Source organism: Eriocheir sinensis, chromosome 36 (genome assembly GCF_024679095.1).
Source record: "Eriocheir sinensis breed Jianghai 21 chromosome 36, ASM2467909v1, whole genome shotgun sequence".
Classification (NCBI taxonomy): domain Eukaryota; kingdom Metazoa; phylum Arthropoda; class Malacostraca; order Decapoda; family Varunidae; genus Eriocheir; species Eriocheir sinensis.
In genome coordinates this window covers 16,912,891-16,930,152 of record NC_066544.1, presented here as the reverse complement: position 1 = coordinate 16,930,152, position 17,262 = coordinate 16,912,891, and the positions used below count along the sequence as shown (strand labels likewise).

The following is a 17,262-nucleotide window of genomic DNA, read 5'->3' as shown; positions in this document are numbered from 1 at the left end:
TCCTCCTCCTCCTCCTCCTCCTCCTCTTCTTCCTCTTCCTCTTCCTCTCAACCTCTCGCTCTCTATAGTCTTCCTAACCCAGAAAGGTGAGTGTGTGTGTGTGTGTGTGTGTGTGTGTGTGTGTGTGTGTGTGTGTGTGTGTGTGTGTGTGTGTGTGTGTGTGTGTGTGTGAAATTCATGTAGCTGATTTATGTTCTCTCTCTCTCTCTCTCTCTCTCTCTCTCTCTCTCTCTCTCTCTCTCTCTCTCTCTCTCTCTCTCTCTCTCTCTCTCTCTCGTTTTTCCTCCTTGTGTCCGCGTTGCAGTTTTTTTTTTTTTTTTTTGCGTTCATCTGTTCTCTAAAAATTGCCTGATGTCATTGTGTATGTTTATGTGTGTGTGTGTGTGTGTGTGTGTGTGTGTGTGTGTGTGTGTGTGTGTGTGTGTGTGTGTGTGTGTGTGTGTGTGTACCTCCCCCCGTCCCTTGACATCCCTCCCCCACCCCCCCTCCCAGGCAGCCAGAGGACGAGATAGAGACAGAGAACGAAGAAGAGGAGACAGACAGCGAAAGAGAGGAAGGAGAAGAGAAGGAAAAAGAGATAAAAGAGAAAGAAAAACAAACACCAGTAACACAAACACCAGTAACACCACCAGTAACACCACGTGACCCGCTGACCTCCATTGACCTCTTCGCTACCCTGTTCCGTGGTGATGGTGGTGGTGGTGGTGGTGTTGATGGTGGTGACGGGGTGGTGGCGGCGCTGAGGAGGGAAGGACTCACCACTCTGCTCCTACTCCTTGAGACTTCAGGACTTCTTAATTTCCTCATAACGGGAGGTGAGTGAGTGAGTGAGAGAAGGAGGGAGGGAGGGAGGGAGGGAAAAAGGGAGGAAGGATAGAGAATGAGGGAGAAAGGAAAGGTTTGTTTTTGTGAGTGAGTGAGTGAGAGAGAGGGAGGGAGGGGAGGGAGAAGGGAAGGGGGGAGGAAAGGAGGGTGGTGGAAGGGAGAGAAGGAAAGAGTGAGAGAGAGAAAGGTAATTGAGTGAGTGAGTGAGTGAGAAAGTGAGTGAGTGAGTGAGTGAGTGAGTGAGTGAGTGAGTGAGTGTCTTGGATAAAATGTCTGTGTCTGTCTGTCTGATCTCTCTCTCTCTCTCTCTCTCTCTCTCTCTCTCTCTCTCTCTCTCTCTCTCTCTCTCTCTCTCTCTCTCTCTCTCTCTCTCTCTCTCATGCATTATGGAACGCACAGGCAGACAAGTTTCCTTCATTCTTGGCACATCTATTGTTTTTTTTTTCATTCTTCCTTTCATACATATCATTTTTTGGGGTGGGGAGGAGGAGGAGGAGGAGGAGGAGGAGGAGGAGGAGGAAGAGGAGGAGGTGGTTATTCTTCATACAAACGGATATCCTTCTTCTTTTCTTTCTGTTATTCTCTTCTTTTTTTCCTTCTTGCTATATTCGTTTCTCCTTCTTTTTTGTTCCTTTTTTCTTTCTTTTATTGCTTTTTTTTTTGTTTCTATATTCGCTCCACCTCTCATACATTCCTCTTTATTTTTTTGCTTCTCTTTTATCGCTTTCGTCTTTTTTCTGTATACAATCGGATATAATTTTCCTTCTTTCTTTATCCTCTCTTCATCTTCATCTACACCCATGACCTCCTTCCTCCTCCTCCCCAAAAGCCCCCCTTTCTTAAATATCCTCCCTTCTCTTCATTTTTCTTCTCCTATATTCTCGTTCCCTCCAACATTACCTACCCTCTCCCTATACCTTCAACCACCGTCCAAGCCCTTCCTCTCTCCTGTTCCTTTTCTGTGCCCCTTCTCTTCTTCCTCCTCTTATATACTAGCATTATCTTCTTTCTCCCACACCTATCAATACCGCCCGACCATAATCCTCCTTCTCTCCTAATTCTCTGATACTCCTCTTCCTCCTCCACTTATAAGCTCATTCCATTCACCATTACCCCAGAAACTCTCCCATCTCCTCCTCCTCCTTCTATATATACCCATTTCCTACACCATTACCCATCCTTACCGCCCCATTAACGCCCCCAGAACGCGGCCCCTACATCGTACTGGCGCCCACCGAGCAAGCCTTCGCCAGACTCAACCGGCAGGAGCTTCGCCAGGTGGCCCGCAGCTCCGACCTCGCCTACCACCTCCTGCCGCTGCCCGCGCGCGCCGCCTCCCGCGTGACCAACGACGCCACCTTCGCCACGCTGCTGGGCCCCGAGGTCAGGTTCAACGTGTACGGCGACAACGTGTACGTGAACGGCGCGAGGGTGGTGCACGGCGACGTGGACTTCAGGCACGGCACGATACAGGTGGGCGAGGGGGTGGAGAGTGTTTAGTGTACACATGTATAGAAGGGATAAGGGAAGGTTAGAGAAGGGGGAAAAGAAGGACAGAGAAGGGATAGGTGTGTGTGGTGAGGGGGAGGGGCTGTGTTAGTATATAGGGAAAGCAATAAGAGAATGACAGAGATAAGAGAAAAGAGAAGGATAGAGAAGAGATATAGGTGTGTGTGAGGAGGGAGAGGGACTGTGTTAGTATATAGGGAAAGAAATAAGAGAATGACAGAGAAAAGAGAAGGATAGAGAAGAGATATAGGTGTGTGTGTGTGTGTGTGTGTGTGTGTGTGTGTGTGTGTGTGTGTGTGTGTGTGTGTGTGTGTGTGTGTGTGTGTGGAGAGAATGAGTATATATAGAAAAGGGAAAGGAGAAGGATAAAGAATGGATAACTGTGTGTGAGGAGAGGAAGGGACTGTGTTAGTACTATATAAAGAAAGTAATGAGAAAAGCACAGGGAAGGGATAAGAAGTGTAGAGAAACTGCCATAATACGTAAGTGACATTCCCGAATAAAGAGGAGCTTTGTGTGTTAATATAAGGAAGTGATGTGAGTTTAAAAGCTGCCGTAGTAAGAATAGATTGAAATACAGGCGTGTAAAACCGAAGGAAAGAGTAAAGATCACGTGATTTACCTGAGAACGGGTTAGTGACAGGTGGAGGAGGAGGAGGAGGAGGAAGGGTATTAGCGGCTGCGTGAAGGTAATCTGGATACACGCGCGTTTGCAGATCCGGGAATCATTTATACTCGAGTGAATGAGCCGTTAGCGTGTGTGTGTGTGTGTGTGTGTGTGTGTGTGTGTGTTATTTCCCCTTCTTTCTTATCTTCTTTCCGCTTCCTCTTCCATCTTTTACTTGATATTTCTACTTTTCTTCAATATTTTCTTCACTCTGTATCTCTTCCTGTCTTTCTCTTCCCCTCACATTGCTTAGTTTATTGTCTTCGCTTTATACTATTTCCATCTCCTTTCTTCTGTGCTTTCTCTTCTTCCTTCCTCCCTTCCTTCCTTTCTTCCTTCTCTTCTTCCTTCCATCCACCCCTCTCTTTCTACCAACCCTTCCCTTCTCTTCCTATCTCATCTTCACTGACAGCCTCTCTCTCCCTCGCCCCAGGTGGTGGACTCCGTGCTGTCGGCGCCCGTGGGGGACCTGCAGACTGTGTTGGTGGCTAGCGGCCCGTCCTTCAGCAGGCTAAACGCCCTGCTCGCCATGCTGGACGCGGCTCTGCTGACGGAGGGTAAGGGGGAGATGTGATACTGCTACTACTACTACTACTACTACTACTACTGCTGCTACTACTACTACTACTACTACTACTACTACTGCTGCTACTACTACTACTTCTACTTCTACTGCTGCCCCTACCACCATCACTACTACCAGCTACTACTACTACTACTACTACCACCACTACTACTACTACAATTACTACTTCTAATATTCCTCCTCCTACTCCTCCTCTTCCTACTACTACTACTACTACTACCACCGCTGCTGCTATCATGATCCAACAGCTTACTCTCTCTGTAAGTTCAACCTTCTATTCTTCTACTTGTTCATCTATTAGAAAAGTCAGCTGTGATAGAGAAAAAGAGAGAGAGAGACTCATCTCAGGTATCCGCGCACCTGACAGTAAGCAGTGATGGCCGAGTGGTTAAGGCGTCTGACTAGAAATCAGATGGGATCTTCCCGCGTAGGTTCGAATCCTACTCACTGCGTCAAAGAGTGGACATATTTTTATCTCTGCTCCTCTTCACCGCTCACCACCTATCACTGTTCACCGTGTTGCCTGGGTCCATTGTTTGCCCCCCCTGTGACCCTCCTCCCCTTAGGTAATGAGTTTTTGATGGAATAACGGGAATGGTATAGTCTGCCCCGCCCCCTCTCTCTCGCCCCGCTAACTCGCTCCGCCCCGCCCCGCCAAGCCATACCGAGTAGGTGAAACTCTCCGGTCTCAGCCCACCTTTTCTCACTACATATACCCACCCACCTACCTACCTATCTTTCTATCTATCTACCTATCTACCTACTCCTCCTTCTTGATTTTTTTGTGTGTGTGTTCTTTTTCCTCCTCCATCTTCTCTTCCTTTCCTTTTTTTCTCGTTCTTCGTGTTGTTTTCCTTCCTTTATCTCCTTTTCCTCTTCCTCCTTCTTCCTCCTCCTTCTCTCCCATCCTTTTTCTTGGTCTTCTATTTGTTCTTCGTGGTTTTTCATCCTTCTCCTCCTCCTACACCCACCTCCTCCTCTCCCTCACAGCCACCACCACTGCCTCACCCCTTCCCCCGTTCCCCCCCCAGGTAGCTACACCCTGCTGGCGCCCCCTGACTCCGCCGTCACGTCCAAGGGGTACTCGTGGCCGCGTCTGCTCACGGGGCGGGAGTGCGCGCGGGGCCTCCTGAAGCGGCACCTGCTGGAGGGCACCTGGTACACCGAGGGCCTCCTGCAGCGCCGCACCGTCACCACCCTCGCAGGCACCACCATCACCTTCAGGAGGGACTCGGACGGTGAGGAGGGCAGAGGGGGAAGAGAGGGAGTTCATTATGAAGGGGGTGAAAGAGGGAATTTAAGGGGCACTATTAAAGGGAGAATATTTTAAGGGAGTTTTAAGGGAGATTTTTAAAGGGAGAATATTGTTAAGAGAGTTTTAAGGGATGTAAGTGCTTTGTAAAGTGAGTTTTAAGGGAGATTTTCTTAAAGGGGATTCTGAGGGAGATTTATAAGGGATGGGGAGTGATTTTGATTAAAGGGACCCTTACGATGGATTTGTAAGAGGGATTTTAAGGGGAGATTTAAAGGGGGTTATTAAAGGAGGTTTTTAAAGGCCACTAATGACCCTCTTCCTCACTCTCTCCTTCCTCATCTTCTCACTGACTCCCTCATCCTCACATTCTCCTCCTCCTCCTCTTCTTCATTCCCTTCGCGTCATTTTTTCCTCCCTCCCTTACACCATCATCTCCTCCTCCTCCTCCTCCTCCTCCTCCCACAGGCACGGTCTCAGCCAACGGAGTACCATTTAGAACACGCAACCTGACGGCGACCAACGGCGTCGTGCACCTCATCTTCGACGTCTTGCCGGAGTCGGACGTCGGCACGGACCCCACGAGCCTCCCGCTGCCTCTCTTCCCCCAGACGGAAGCCCCAGCACCCCTACGCCTTCCCCCTCTCCCTCCTCCTCTTCCTCTACGTCTTCCTCCTCTTCCTACTCCTCCTCCTACTCCTCCTCCGTCGCACTCCGTCACTGGGCTGTACGAGACGCCGCGGCAAGACACGTTCCTTCGCTCCGTTTCTTCGTTCAGCTCCACGACGCAGAATGTTCCGTCATTTGAGGAGTATATTAAGGAATGGGCGACTCCTGAGCCATCTTCTCCTCCTCCTCCTTCACCTCCTTCACCTCCTTCACCCCCTTCTCGACCTCCTCCACCTCCTTCAGCTCCCTTCCCACCTCACCATCTCAAGGGCATCACACGGGGGGGCTTGCAAGACGAGCCAGGCGTCGGGAAGTTAATGGCACCGTCAGGGCAGCAACTTCTTGAGCTCCTGAGGCTGGTGAACTGCGGAGGGCGGCCCGTGTCCCTGCCCGCCCCTCAGTCCATCCTCAGGTCGCTCCCCGCCGAGGATAAGGCGCGTCTGAGCCTCCCCGGGGCGCTGAGGGAGGCACAGGCGAGGCAGGGCGAGAACGAGGTGGTGGCGGCGAGTAGTTTCAGGATACAGCATCAAGAAGAACAAGAGCGACTGCAGCAGGAGGCGGTGAAGGTGGAGGAGAACGCGAGACACAGGGAGAACGCGATTAACACAGGTACGCAGATAGAAAGATTGATAGATATAGAAATACATAAATACATATAGATAGATAACTTGATACATATAGATAAAGATAGAGAGACAACCCCAATGCATAGATATATATAGATAGATAGATATAGATGCATAAATAAAGATACATTTAGATAGATACATGGATAGATAGATAAAGATAGATACCTGGATACATGGATATAGATAAAAATAGAGAGACAACCCCAATAGATATAAATGCATAAATAAAGATACATAGATAGATACATAGACAGATATAGATAAAGATAGACAGACACCTCCAACCTCCCCCCTCTTCCCCCTCATCTCCACCCCTCTCATCACCCCCAAAACACCCCTTTTTCAGCCCACACCAAAACACACCCCAGCGGAACCAAGACCCACCCCGGAGTTACCCCTTTCCACCCCTCCATTTCCTCCTCCTTCGCCCCAGCCCCGCCACCCCCAGTTCACAGCCTACCCCAAGTGCCTCCCCAACGCCCCGCCCCGGTGGTTCCCGAGGGCGTGGCCGTGTGGAGACCCCCGGGGGCGCTGACGGAGGAGGAGCGGGGCCGTACAGACTTGCTGGGGCTCCTGAAACATCTCAACCTGACCATGTTTTCAAGAATGGTGGAGAGAGCTGACCTGACCTTCGTCCTGGGGCATGAGGGTGAGTACTGTTGTTGCTGTTGTTGTTGTGGTGGTGGTGGTGGTAGTAGTAGTAGTAGTAGTAGTAGTAGTAGTAGTAGTAGTAGTAGTAGCAGTAGTAGTAGTAGTAGTAGTAGTAGTAGTAGCAATAGTAGTAATCAGTAGAATAGATAGTAGAAAAATAAATAGGATGAAATGAAGAAGAAGGAGTGAATGAATAAACTAACTAACAAGAAATAAAAAGAAGAAAGAAAACAAAGAAAAATTACTAAAGAATGGTTGTAGAATATGAATAAGGAGGATGAAGTATAGAAGATGAAAAAAGAAGGAGGAGGAGTGAATGAATAAACAGAAAGAAAGAAAGAAAAAGAAAGAAAAATTGCTAAAGAACCAAAAGGACAGACAGAGAGAGAGAGAGAGAGAGAGAGAGAGAGAGAGAAGAGAAAATGTGAAAGTCTCTCTCTACATCACCTTCGTAATACATCTCACAAACACTAACCGTCAAAAAAATAAATTATCCTTACTTACGCAACTTTCACTTTCTCTCTCCTTCACCTCCTCTATCCTTGCCTTTCCTCCCTCCCTAATCCCTTCCCCTACTTTCTCCCCTTCTATCTATTTGTCTATCTATTTACCTTTCATTCAATCTATCTATCTCTCTCTCCTCCTCCCCTCTATCTTCCCCTATTCTTCCCATTCTCTTTCCCTTTATCTATCTATCTACTTATCTATCTTTCTATCAATTTATATCTCTCTCCTCTACTTCCCATTATCTCTCTACCCTTCCTCCTTCCTTTCATCCTCTTTCCATCTTTCTATTAATTCATCTACCTATATATGTAATTATTATATCCGCTTACCTACCTACCTCTCTATCTCTCTTTTCATCTATCTATCTATCTATCTATTTCTCACCCTAGGGCCCTGGACCGTGTTTGCCCCCACCGACGAGGCCCTCAGCGCCATACCCCGAGACGTCCTTCGCCAGGTGGTGTCCCAGAGGCCCTTCCTGCGGCGCCTCGTCTCCTACCACCTCGCCCCGGGCCGCCTCAGCCACGCCTCCTTCAGCCACGGCCTCCGCATCCCGACCCTCCACGCAGGACACGCCATCCTCATGTCCTACTACACGGATGGTCCCGCCGCGGTGAGGGATGGGGTGAGGGAATGGGTATGGGGGAATAGGTATGAGAGGGAATGGGTGAGGATATGGGTATGTGGGGATATGGGTGTGACAGAATGGGTGGGAAAAAGAGTGGAACGGGGAATGGATGAGGAAATGGTGAACGGGGGAATGGGGGAGGATGATATGGGTGTGTGGATTTGCGTGTGAGGAGAGAAGGTAAGGGTGTGAGAGGGAGGATATAGGAGTGAGAGGAAGGGTATGGGTGTGAGGGAGAGAGGATATGGGTGTGTAAGAAAGGGAGGATATGGGAGTGAGAGGAAGGATATGGGTGTGAGGGAGAGAGGATATGGGTGTGTAAGAGCGGGAGGATATGGGAGTGAGAGGAACGATACGGGTGTGAGGGAGAGAGGATATGGGTGTGTAAGAAAGGGAGGATATGGGTGTGAGAGACAAGATATGGGTGTAAGTGAGATGGAGGAGTGAATGAGAGAGGAAATGAGTTTGATGAGAAATCGAAATATAATAAACGAAGAAACAGAAAAAAGGCAGAATAAATGTATAAATAAGAATAAGAAAAAGATAAGCTGACGGTAAGAAGAGACTGGCAGACAGATAGACAGAAAGCAAGACAGACAGGCAATTTAAAAACCCTACCTGACCTTTTTCCCTTTCTTCCCTCTTCTCCTAAATCCCTTTCCCTTCTTCGCCCTCCCTTTACCCCCGTTACCTATACTCTGCCTTTCCCTTAACACTCTGCTTCCTTCCTCCTATATATACTCCCTTCCCTCTAACATTTTTGACACTTTTTTTTTCATACCTATCCCTTCTGCTTTTTCCTTCACATTTTCCTTCCGTCCTTCTCTCTTTCCCTCTTTCCTTAACTTCCCTCTTTCTGCTCCCTTCCTTCGTTCTTCTCTTTTCTCAATCTTACCCATACCATTTTTGCGACTATATCTCCTCGTCCTTCCTTATGCGCTCTTCTTCCCCCCTTCCTCCTGTCCTCCTCATTCCTCAACCTTCCCCTTCCTTTCCCCCCGTCCCTTGACTCCTTCAGCAGCGGTGGGTGGCGGGAGGCAGCGTGGTGACGGCCCTGGACCAGCGCGCGAGCAACGGTGTGATCCACGTGCTTGACCGCGTTCTGTACCCGCCCTACGGAGACCTGCCCGCCACGCTCGCCCTCTCGCCCATACTCACGGCGTTCACGGGTCTCCTCGCCCAGAGCCCGGCCCTCCTCCGCCTCCTCTCAGGTAAGATGGGGAAGGGAAGAGAAGGGAAGGGAAGGGAAAGTAGGGAAGTTATAAGATCGGGAAAGGTAAAGTGTAAGGTAAGGTAAGGTGTAAGTTAAAGTACGGTAAGTAAGGTAAGGTTGTTCTCATAGGTAAGTTAGGTAAGGTATGGTAAGGTGTTATCTTAGGTAAGTTAGGCGTTCTCTCAGGTAAGTTAGGGAAAGGTAAAGTGTTCTGTCAGGTAAGGAAGATAAGAAAGGTGAGATAGAAAAGTAAGATAGTAAGAAAGGTAAGAGAGTAAGAAAGGTGAGGTCAGATAGTTGTGGGTAAGCTTTGTATTGTAAAGTGTCTTCGATTTCTACCTGTTCCTACCTTAGTTTAATCTTTACCTTACCTAACGACCTCTCCTTTATGTATCTTCTCTCCTAAGTTAGATATTAATACAATCTTTCTTCTCCCCCCCCCCCCCTCTCTCTCTCTCTCTCTCTCTCTCTCTCTCTCTCTCTCTCTCTCTCTCTCTCTCTCTCTCTCTCCAGGTTCCGGCCCCTTCACCCTCTTCGCGCCCTCCGACGGTGCCCTTAAGAACGCCACCATTCCCCGCGACCCCGACGACCTGGAGGGTGAGTCGTAGTCGTAGTAGTAGTAGTAGTAGTAGTGGGATAGTTTTTATTCCACTACTTCCTTATTTCTACTCCTCCTCCACACTTCTCACTCCTCCTCCTCTTCCTCCACCTCCCCTGACCCACTCTTCCTCCTCCTCCTCCTCATTACTCCTCTACCTCTTCCTTCACTCCTGTATCTACTCTCAAGCACTTCCCAACCTTCTACTCAACTTCTCCACCTCGTCTATTACTCCTCCTCCACCTCCTCACTCCACCTCCTCCTCCTCCGCCAGCCTGGATGAGGGCGCACGTGGTGGAGGACGCGTGGTATACCTCCGGCTTCTCCAACACCTGGCCGCTCATCTCCACCTCCAACCAGTCTCTCTACACCTCCACCTCCCCGGCCCAAGGTGAGAGAGTAATAGATAAATGGATAGATAGGTAGATAGTGAGAGCATCTTTGCCATATTGTCGTACTCAGCCGCTTATATTTCCCGACTTCCTACCCCAAAACTGTCTTCTGGGCTCCAACAACGAAACTCATTTATAGTTATCGTTAAAAGAGTTAGATCCTGATGTTTCTTGGCAATAGTTAGGCGTCAGAAACCGGTAAATACTACTATGCTCTGAGTACGACAATCTGGCAACGGTGAGTGTGTGAGAGAGTTCTGCGATACTGTTCTCAGATTTCTTCAACATTACCTATTTCTTTTTGTTTTTTTATTCTCCTTCCTTCATTTCATCCATTTCGTAGGTAGATCATTCCTCCTTTCCTCACATTACCTATTCTTCCTCTCTCCTTCATCTCCTTCCTTCCTATTTCTGCAATACGTATATACCCTATCACTCCTCTTATAACCTCATCCGCTCTCTCTCCTTCTATCTCTCATTCTCTCGGTCATCCATTCTCTTTTCTTATACTTAAAAGACAACATTCTCCCTATTTTACCTCATCCATTCTCTCGACTTCTTCATCTTCTTATTATCGAAGTTACCAAGCGTCTGCATGTTACCTATTATCACACTGCTCTTCCCTTCGCCTCTTCCTCACAGACATCATCAGAGTCAACGGCGTCCTCATCACCTACGCAGACATCACAGCCTCCAACGGGGTCCTGCACGTGCTTCAGTCCCCCCTCTTATCCCCCACCTAGCCCTCGTCACAGAGAACGGGGACGTATTGCGAAAGGCCTACACGCTATCGAAGTATATAGGGGCGTAACCTAAATACTTTGACGCAGTATTCCCACTGCTACCACCGCCGGGACTTCTATTTAGCGTGTTTAGCAGGTTTTTTTGAGGCTTAAAGACCACGAGACGGAGGTAACAGTGTTTGAAGTGTCGTGCCGGTGTTGTATTTTAAGGGTAACTCGTGTGTTTTCATTTCGAGGTTGTATACGAAGGGACAGACGCACTATTATTGCTGCTAACATCGCCGGGACCTCTGATTAGTGTGTTTAGCGGGTTTTTGAGGCTTAGAAGACCACGAGACGGAGAGAATACCGTAGAAAGTGTCCCTCCGGTGTTGTATTTTAAGGGGAACTCATGTCTTTTGATCTCGGGGTTGTGTAAGAAGGGAAAAACTCACTTTTTACAATTCGTTTAGCGTTTGTGAGGTCGCTAGATAACATGAGATCGAGATAATACCACAGAAAATGACTCGGTGTTGGTCTCCTCTATGGGTAACTCGTGTATGTAGTCTTCAGGCTATGCAGTGTGAGATGAACTCTTTTCTACCTTCGTTGTTTAGCGTGTTAGTGTGTGTTCGAGGCCCGAGAGACCGCGAGACAAGGCCACAGTGAAAGACAAAGTTGTGTGTTCGTTCACGAGGACCTACGAAGAGAGGGAGAGCTCATTCGTACCTTTGTTTTAGTGGTTTAAGAGGAAATGAGGTGTGTGTGTTTTATATTCCTTGCTCTTCATCACTGTGTCTTTCGTTTAGAAGTAAGAACACAAAACATTTTTTAAGTATCTTTTGATGATTTGTAAATAGTTATGTATACGTTAATTTTATCCCGTTCTCTCTATCGCCCTGTTTTTATAGAATCTCAATAATACAAACCCATTTTTATCTATACGAGGCTTATAAAGAACACAGAGCATCTCTTTTTGGTACTTTTTTTATGTTTTGTAAATATTTATGTATACGTTGATCTTATTTCGTTCCCTCAATCACCGTGTTTCTTTTATGATCGAACCTCAATAATACAAACCCATTTTTATCTTTACGAAGCTTATAAAGAACACGAGGCATCTCTTTTAGGTACCTTTTTTTATGTTTTGTAAATATTTATGTATACGTTGATCTTATTTCCCTCCCTCAATCACCCTGTTTGTTTTATGAATCGAACCTCAATAATACAAACCTATATTTTCCCCCTCTGAGGCTTACAATGAAGGAAATAGTGAGAGAACTTTCACAGTGATGCGCTAAACAGGTATATATATCATTACTAGGCGTGTCACGTGGCTAATTAAGACAAGTTACCTGAGCAGAACCAAGTGCCTGGGCTGTAGGATACATGTGTGTGTGTGTGTGTGTGTGTGTGTGTGTGTGTGTGTGTGTGTGTGTGTGTGTGTGTGTGTGTGTGTGTGTGTGTGTGTGTGTGTGTGTGTGTGTGTGTGATTCATCTGAACACAGTGATTTCAGAAAGAAGTGTTGGACGAGAGAACATAAAAGAGCTCAGAGAAAAAAAAAAAAAGCAAAAAAGAAGAATGAATTGAAAAGAGAAAAGTGGCAAGATATTCCAAAGGGATGAATAATGATAATAATAATAATAATAATAATGAGAAGAAGAAAAAGAGGAAGAAGAAGAAGAACAACAACAACAACAACATCAACAACAACAACAGCAGCAACAGCAACAATAAGAGAGAGCCGAGTTAACACATTCAGCAGATAATAATAATAATAATAATAATAATAATAATAATAATAATAATAATAATAATAATGATAATAATAACAATAACAATAACAATAATAATAATAATAATAATAATAATAATAATAATAATGACGATTGAAGTTTGGAAAAACGAAACAAAAAAAAAAGATAGTGCTGAGGGCAATGTTCAAAACAACACGAGTAAATAAAAATAAAATAAATGAAAATATAAACAAGGCAAACAGTAACTTACAAGTGAAAGAGAAATCAAACAAACTTGGGCTGGTTCCTGGTTCCCTGAGTGAGTGAGCGAGTGAGTGAGTGAGTGATATTGAGTACATGATAAGTAAAACATGTGGATAATTAATGATAAAAACAGTAATAGTGATAATTTGTCACGACTGTATAGATTAAATAAAAATGGGATGACTGATAATGATGCAATTGTTATTATTTTTTCCTCGCAACCTAATTAAAAGCATGAAAAAATATAATAACTGTAGAAGGAAAATATTAAAACAAAGGAGGAAACATGGAAACATGGAAATGCAGGCAACAGAAAGCCTATTAGCCCATTACGAGGTCGCCCGCTTTGGTGATTTAATCTGCTCGACAGCCACTTGGGGTTTGAGGAGCAGATGAAAGCACCTCGATATTCAGTTTACTCCCGACGCAGCGAAATGACGGTCGAGTCTATATTTGAAGGAGTTGATGGTATTCGCATTTACTACTTCTGAGGGAAGATTGTTCCAGTGGCGGATGACTCGGTTTGAAAAGAAACTCCTTCCAATGTCTGTGTTACATCGACTCGACTGAATGGGTCAACCGTTATTTCTAGTTATTGAGTTGGTTATTTTAGTTCTTGAGTTGGAAGGAGGAGAAGGAAGAGTAAAAATAAGAGGAATGAAAAAGAGGAGTTTGAGGAGATAAAAAAAGAAAAAGAAAATAGAGTGGGAGGAAGAAGAGGAAAAAGAGGAAAAGGAGAACAACGGTATATCAGTCCTCCTCCTCCTCCTCCTCCTCCTCTGACTCACATTAACACTCACGTCTCCTCGTCCTCGTCCTCGTCCTTGTCCTCGCCTTACCTGAGGGAGAGAGAAGAGGGTCAGTAGTAGTAGTAGTAGTAGTAGTAGTAGTAGTAGTAGTAGTAGTAGTAGTAGTAGTAGTAGTAGTTACAGGAGTCAATGAACCCTCAAAATCTGTAGTTACATAACCTCTCTCTCTCTCTCTCTCTCTCTCTCTCTCTCTCTCTCTCTCTCTCTCTGAAAAATAGGAAACGAAGGCGAGAATCGGCAACGAGGAGGAGGAAAAAGAAGAGGAGGAGCAGGAAGAGGAGGAGGAGGAGGAGGAGGAGGAAGAGGAGGAGGAGGGGAATAGGTTTGTACCCTGTGTTCGAGGGGGGTAAACGACGACGAGGAGGAGGAGGAGGAGGAGGAGGAGGAGACACGTGGACCCCATTACCTCTTCTCGCCTCTATCTCTTCTTCACAAGCCTCTAAGTCCTTCCATACGTCACTAACAACCTAATTAGGACCTCATTATAATTCCCTCGAAGTCATTAAGTCCCCTGAATACTGTATCTCATCCCTCTGGTCTCCCCTAAGCTCATTTGAAGGGGTATTAGATCCTGTAACATCTTTCTCTCCCTCCGCCTGCTCCCTCCCTCCCTATTTTCTCTCCTTCTCTCCCCCTCCTCGTCCTTCCTTCCTCCTTTTCTTCCTTCGTCTGGTTCCATTCACTTATACTTCCCTGCTTAAGCATAGGCTCTTTCTTTCCTACTATATACCTATTCCCCCCTTACCTACTTTCTCTCCCTTCTCTCCCTTCTCTCTCTCTCTCTCTCTCTCTCTCTCTCTCTCTCTCTCTCTCTCTCTCTCTCTCTCTCTCTCTCTCTCTCTCTCTCTCTCTCTCCTACCCATATATATCCTCTGTCTCCCTCCTCTCCCTTCCCTCCTACCCCTCTCTCTCTCTCCCTCTTCCTCCCTTCTACCTATTCTGTTTCTCTCCTTATCTTCCTTATCTTCTACTCCTCTTCCTCTTTCTCTCCCTTTTCCTTATCTCTAATCTTCTCCTTCCCTCCTCTACCTCCTTCTTGTCTCCCTTTTCTCATGCCCTCATCTCCCTATCAGCCCCTATCTCCGTTCTCTCTCTCTCCCTCCAAGCTGTTACATAACCAGTACACCTCCCTCCCTTCTCCTTCCTTCCCTCCCTCTCTACCCCGCTTCCTCCCTCTCTCAATGCCTCCCTCTCTGCCCTCCCTTGCTCCTCCCTATACGTGCCCTCCCTACCCCTGGGTCTCTCCTCCCCCTGTGAGAGACATGGGGGCGTGGTAACCCTAAGATCGTAGGTACACACTAGTTGGCAGAGGTTAGGTGACGATTTTCCTTTTTCCTCATTTATCGCATTTTCCTTCATTTCCCTTCGTTACTTGACCTTCCTACTGGTTGCTTGTGTTCGTGAGTGTGGTGGAGGGTGGGGGTGGGGTCAGGGAGGGTGTGGATGAGGGAGAAAAGGGAGAGAAAGGTGTGCAAAGGGGGAATTTAGCATCTGTCCATCTCCTTCACTGTTGTCATCCTCCCCCCTCACTCCTTCTCCCCCTCCCTCTCCTCCTTTCCTTTCCTGCTTTTCGTCTCCACTGAGGTTTTCACGGTTTTAACTTTCCCCTTGTTTGTCTTTTTCTACTTCCTTTCTCTCCTTTCCTCCTCTTCTCTCTGTCTGATGCTGTGTGGAGGGAGGAAATAGGGAGAGAAAGGGAGAAAGGAGGGAAACATATGTAATCCAAGGGAGTTTTAGCATCTATCTCCCCCATTTTCTCTCCCTCCCTCCCCACAGGTCACAGAGTACTCTCTCACACACTCACGCACGAACACACCTTCAAAACACTACCTATCTCCCACAAACCCATTTCTCCCTATTTTTGAAGGATCGGATCTTGTACAGGGGATCCATAACTATGTACTGGGAGATTTTGGGCATCAAGGGAGGTTACATAAGGGAGAAAAGGGAGATTACAACATCGATCTACCCCCCTGTGGTGTTCCCTGGTGGCTGGCTGGGGGGTTAGAGCGTAGGGAATAGGTAGACGGTGTGTTCCCTCGGGTTATGAGCTTCTGTCGCCTGGGTGGGTTGACGGACCCAGTCCTTTCTCTCCTCACCCCTGTCCACTACTGCTTTATCCCACAGTACTCTCTCCCCATCCATAGGTCCTCCTCCTCCTCCTCCTCGTCTTTCTCCTACTCTTCCACCCTCGGTCCTCCTCCTCCTCTCTCTTGCTCCATGCGTGTGTGTGGGTCTCGCGCGTCAACCTATTCTGCCTCCCTCCCTCTCTCTCTTCTCTCTGTCGCTTCTCCTCCTCCTCCTCCTCCTCCTATCCTCTCCTCTCCGCCGTGTCTTCCTCCCTCCCTCTCTCTCCCATACATTCCTGCGCCGTCTCGTTACGTAACTCTCTCTCTCTCTCTCTCTCTCTCTCTCTCTCTCTCTCTCTCTCTCTGACACACACACACACACACACACACACACAGGCCGTTGTCGCTCTCTGCTAGGTAGAAGCGAGTACTTTCATCCCCCTCACGCGGCTGCTATCAGCATCACGGGCGTGTGTGTGCGTAAGCTTGCGTACTGTTGGTGGCGATGGTGGTGTGGCGGCAGCGTCCCTCCCGCCCCCTCATCTCCCTCGCGTCCCCCCCCCATCCGGCCCCCTCCCCGCGCGGCGCCAGCCCTCGCCGCGGCTCCTGGGGACGAAGAGTACTCCGGAGATTGAGGTCAGAGTACTTCTGGGCAGCAACGGCGCCTTATGTTGTCCTGTCGCGTAGGGGATGAAGAGTACATGTACTGGCGGCGGCGGGTGCTGCGTGGCCTTTACCGCCGCCATATTCCCCGCCGCTCGGCCCCCGGATCAAGGTCAGGAGGGCGCCGCCGCTGACCTCCGCCCCACAAGCCGCCGGTGGCATGACGAGGCACGCCGGGGCGCCCCCAGGACACGGCGGCGGCGGCCTGACGTGGCGGCGTGGCGGCCCCTGGAACCCGCCGCGGCCGGAGTACTGTACACCCGCCACGCCCTGCCGGTACGCGGCGGCACTGGGGGGGAGGGGGTGCCACCCGGGACGCTGCCGCTGCTGGCACTGCTGCGGCGGCGGTGGCGGTGGCACCACAGACGTACGGGCGACACGTGAGTCAGCGCCCGAGACTCCATCCATCCATCGCCCTTTCTTTCCTCGCCATTCATCTTATAGAGTTCTGCCTCCCCTCCTCCCCCTGCCCCTTCCCTCTCTCCCTCCCACGCTCCCCTTCCCTTCTTCCCCTGGTCTCTCCCTCCTGGCATACTGCAGACTTCATGTGTTCTTATAGCGAAGAGCCCCTGAACGCACTCTGGGCAGTGGGCACGCGGGCGGCACGGCGCTGCGGCACACACACCGTGACACGCCCGTGACACGTTACCAACACCACCCCGATCACCACTACCACCACCACCACTACCACTATTATAACCATTACAGGCACCACCATCGCCACCGCCACCAACATGCATAAACATCAGCCTATCTCTTGTCAACGTGATAATCTTTCCTGACCTATATCTCCATCAGTTAGCAATAGGGAGAACACACACACACACACACACACACACATAGTACTCCATATTTCTAGGTAAAACAATTAT

At 48.2% G+C, this 17,262-nt stretch overlaps 1 protein-coding gene and 1 non-coding gene across 3 annotated transcripts in view; both read left to right on the top strand.

Moving 5' to 3' along the window:
• The window catches only part of LOC127007939 (uncharacterized), a 35,879-nt gene extending 23,554 nt beyond the window's left edge, over nucleotides 1–12,325 (top strand). Inside the window, exons 4-15 of one of the 2 annotated variants that reach the window (XM_050879459.1) lie at nucleotides 1–86; nucleotides 493–815; nucleotides 2,030–2,298; nucleotides 3,435–3,558; nucleotides 4,619–4,825; nucleotides 5,308–6,117; nucleotides 6,484–6,786; nucleotides 7,685–7,908; nucleotides 8,945–9,134; nucleotides 9,650–9,733; nucleotides 10,009–10,125; nucleotides 10,769–12,325. The exon at nucleotides 1–86 is cut by the window's left edge and continues 258 nt beyond it. In XM_050879459.1, the coding sequence (XP_050735416.1) occupies nucleotides 1–86; nucleotides 493–815; nucleotides 2,030–2,298; nucleotides 3,435–3,558; nucleotides 4,619–4,825; nucleotides 5,308–6,117; nucleotides 6,484–6,786; nucleotides 7,685–7,908; nucleotides 8,945–9,134; nucleotides 9,650–9,733; nucleotides 10,009–10,125; nucleotides 10,769–10,869 (2,838 nt within the window). In that variant the 3' untranslated portion in view covers nucleotides 10,870–12,325. Of the gene's footprint in view, nucleotides 87–492; nucleotides 816–2,029; nucleotides 2,299–3,434; nucleotides 3,559–4,618; nucleotides 4,826–5,307; nucleotides 6,118–6,483; nucleotides 6,787–7,684; nucleotides 7,909–8,941; nucleotides 9,135–9,649; nucleotides 9,734–10,008; nucleotides 10,126–10,768 lie in introns of both variants that reach the window. The other variant, XM_050879458.1, reaches the window with a different exon arrangement.
• On the top strand, nucleotides 3,958–4,039 carry Trnas-aga (transfer RNA serine (anticodon AGA)). The gene has a single exon. It is a non-coding gene; the product is annotated as a tRNA-Ser (tRNA).
• Nucleotides 12,326–17,262: the final 4,937 nt, after the last annotated feature.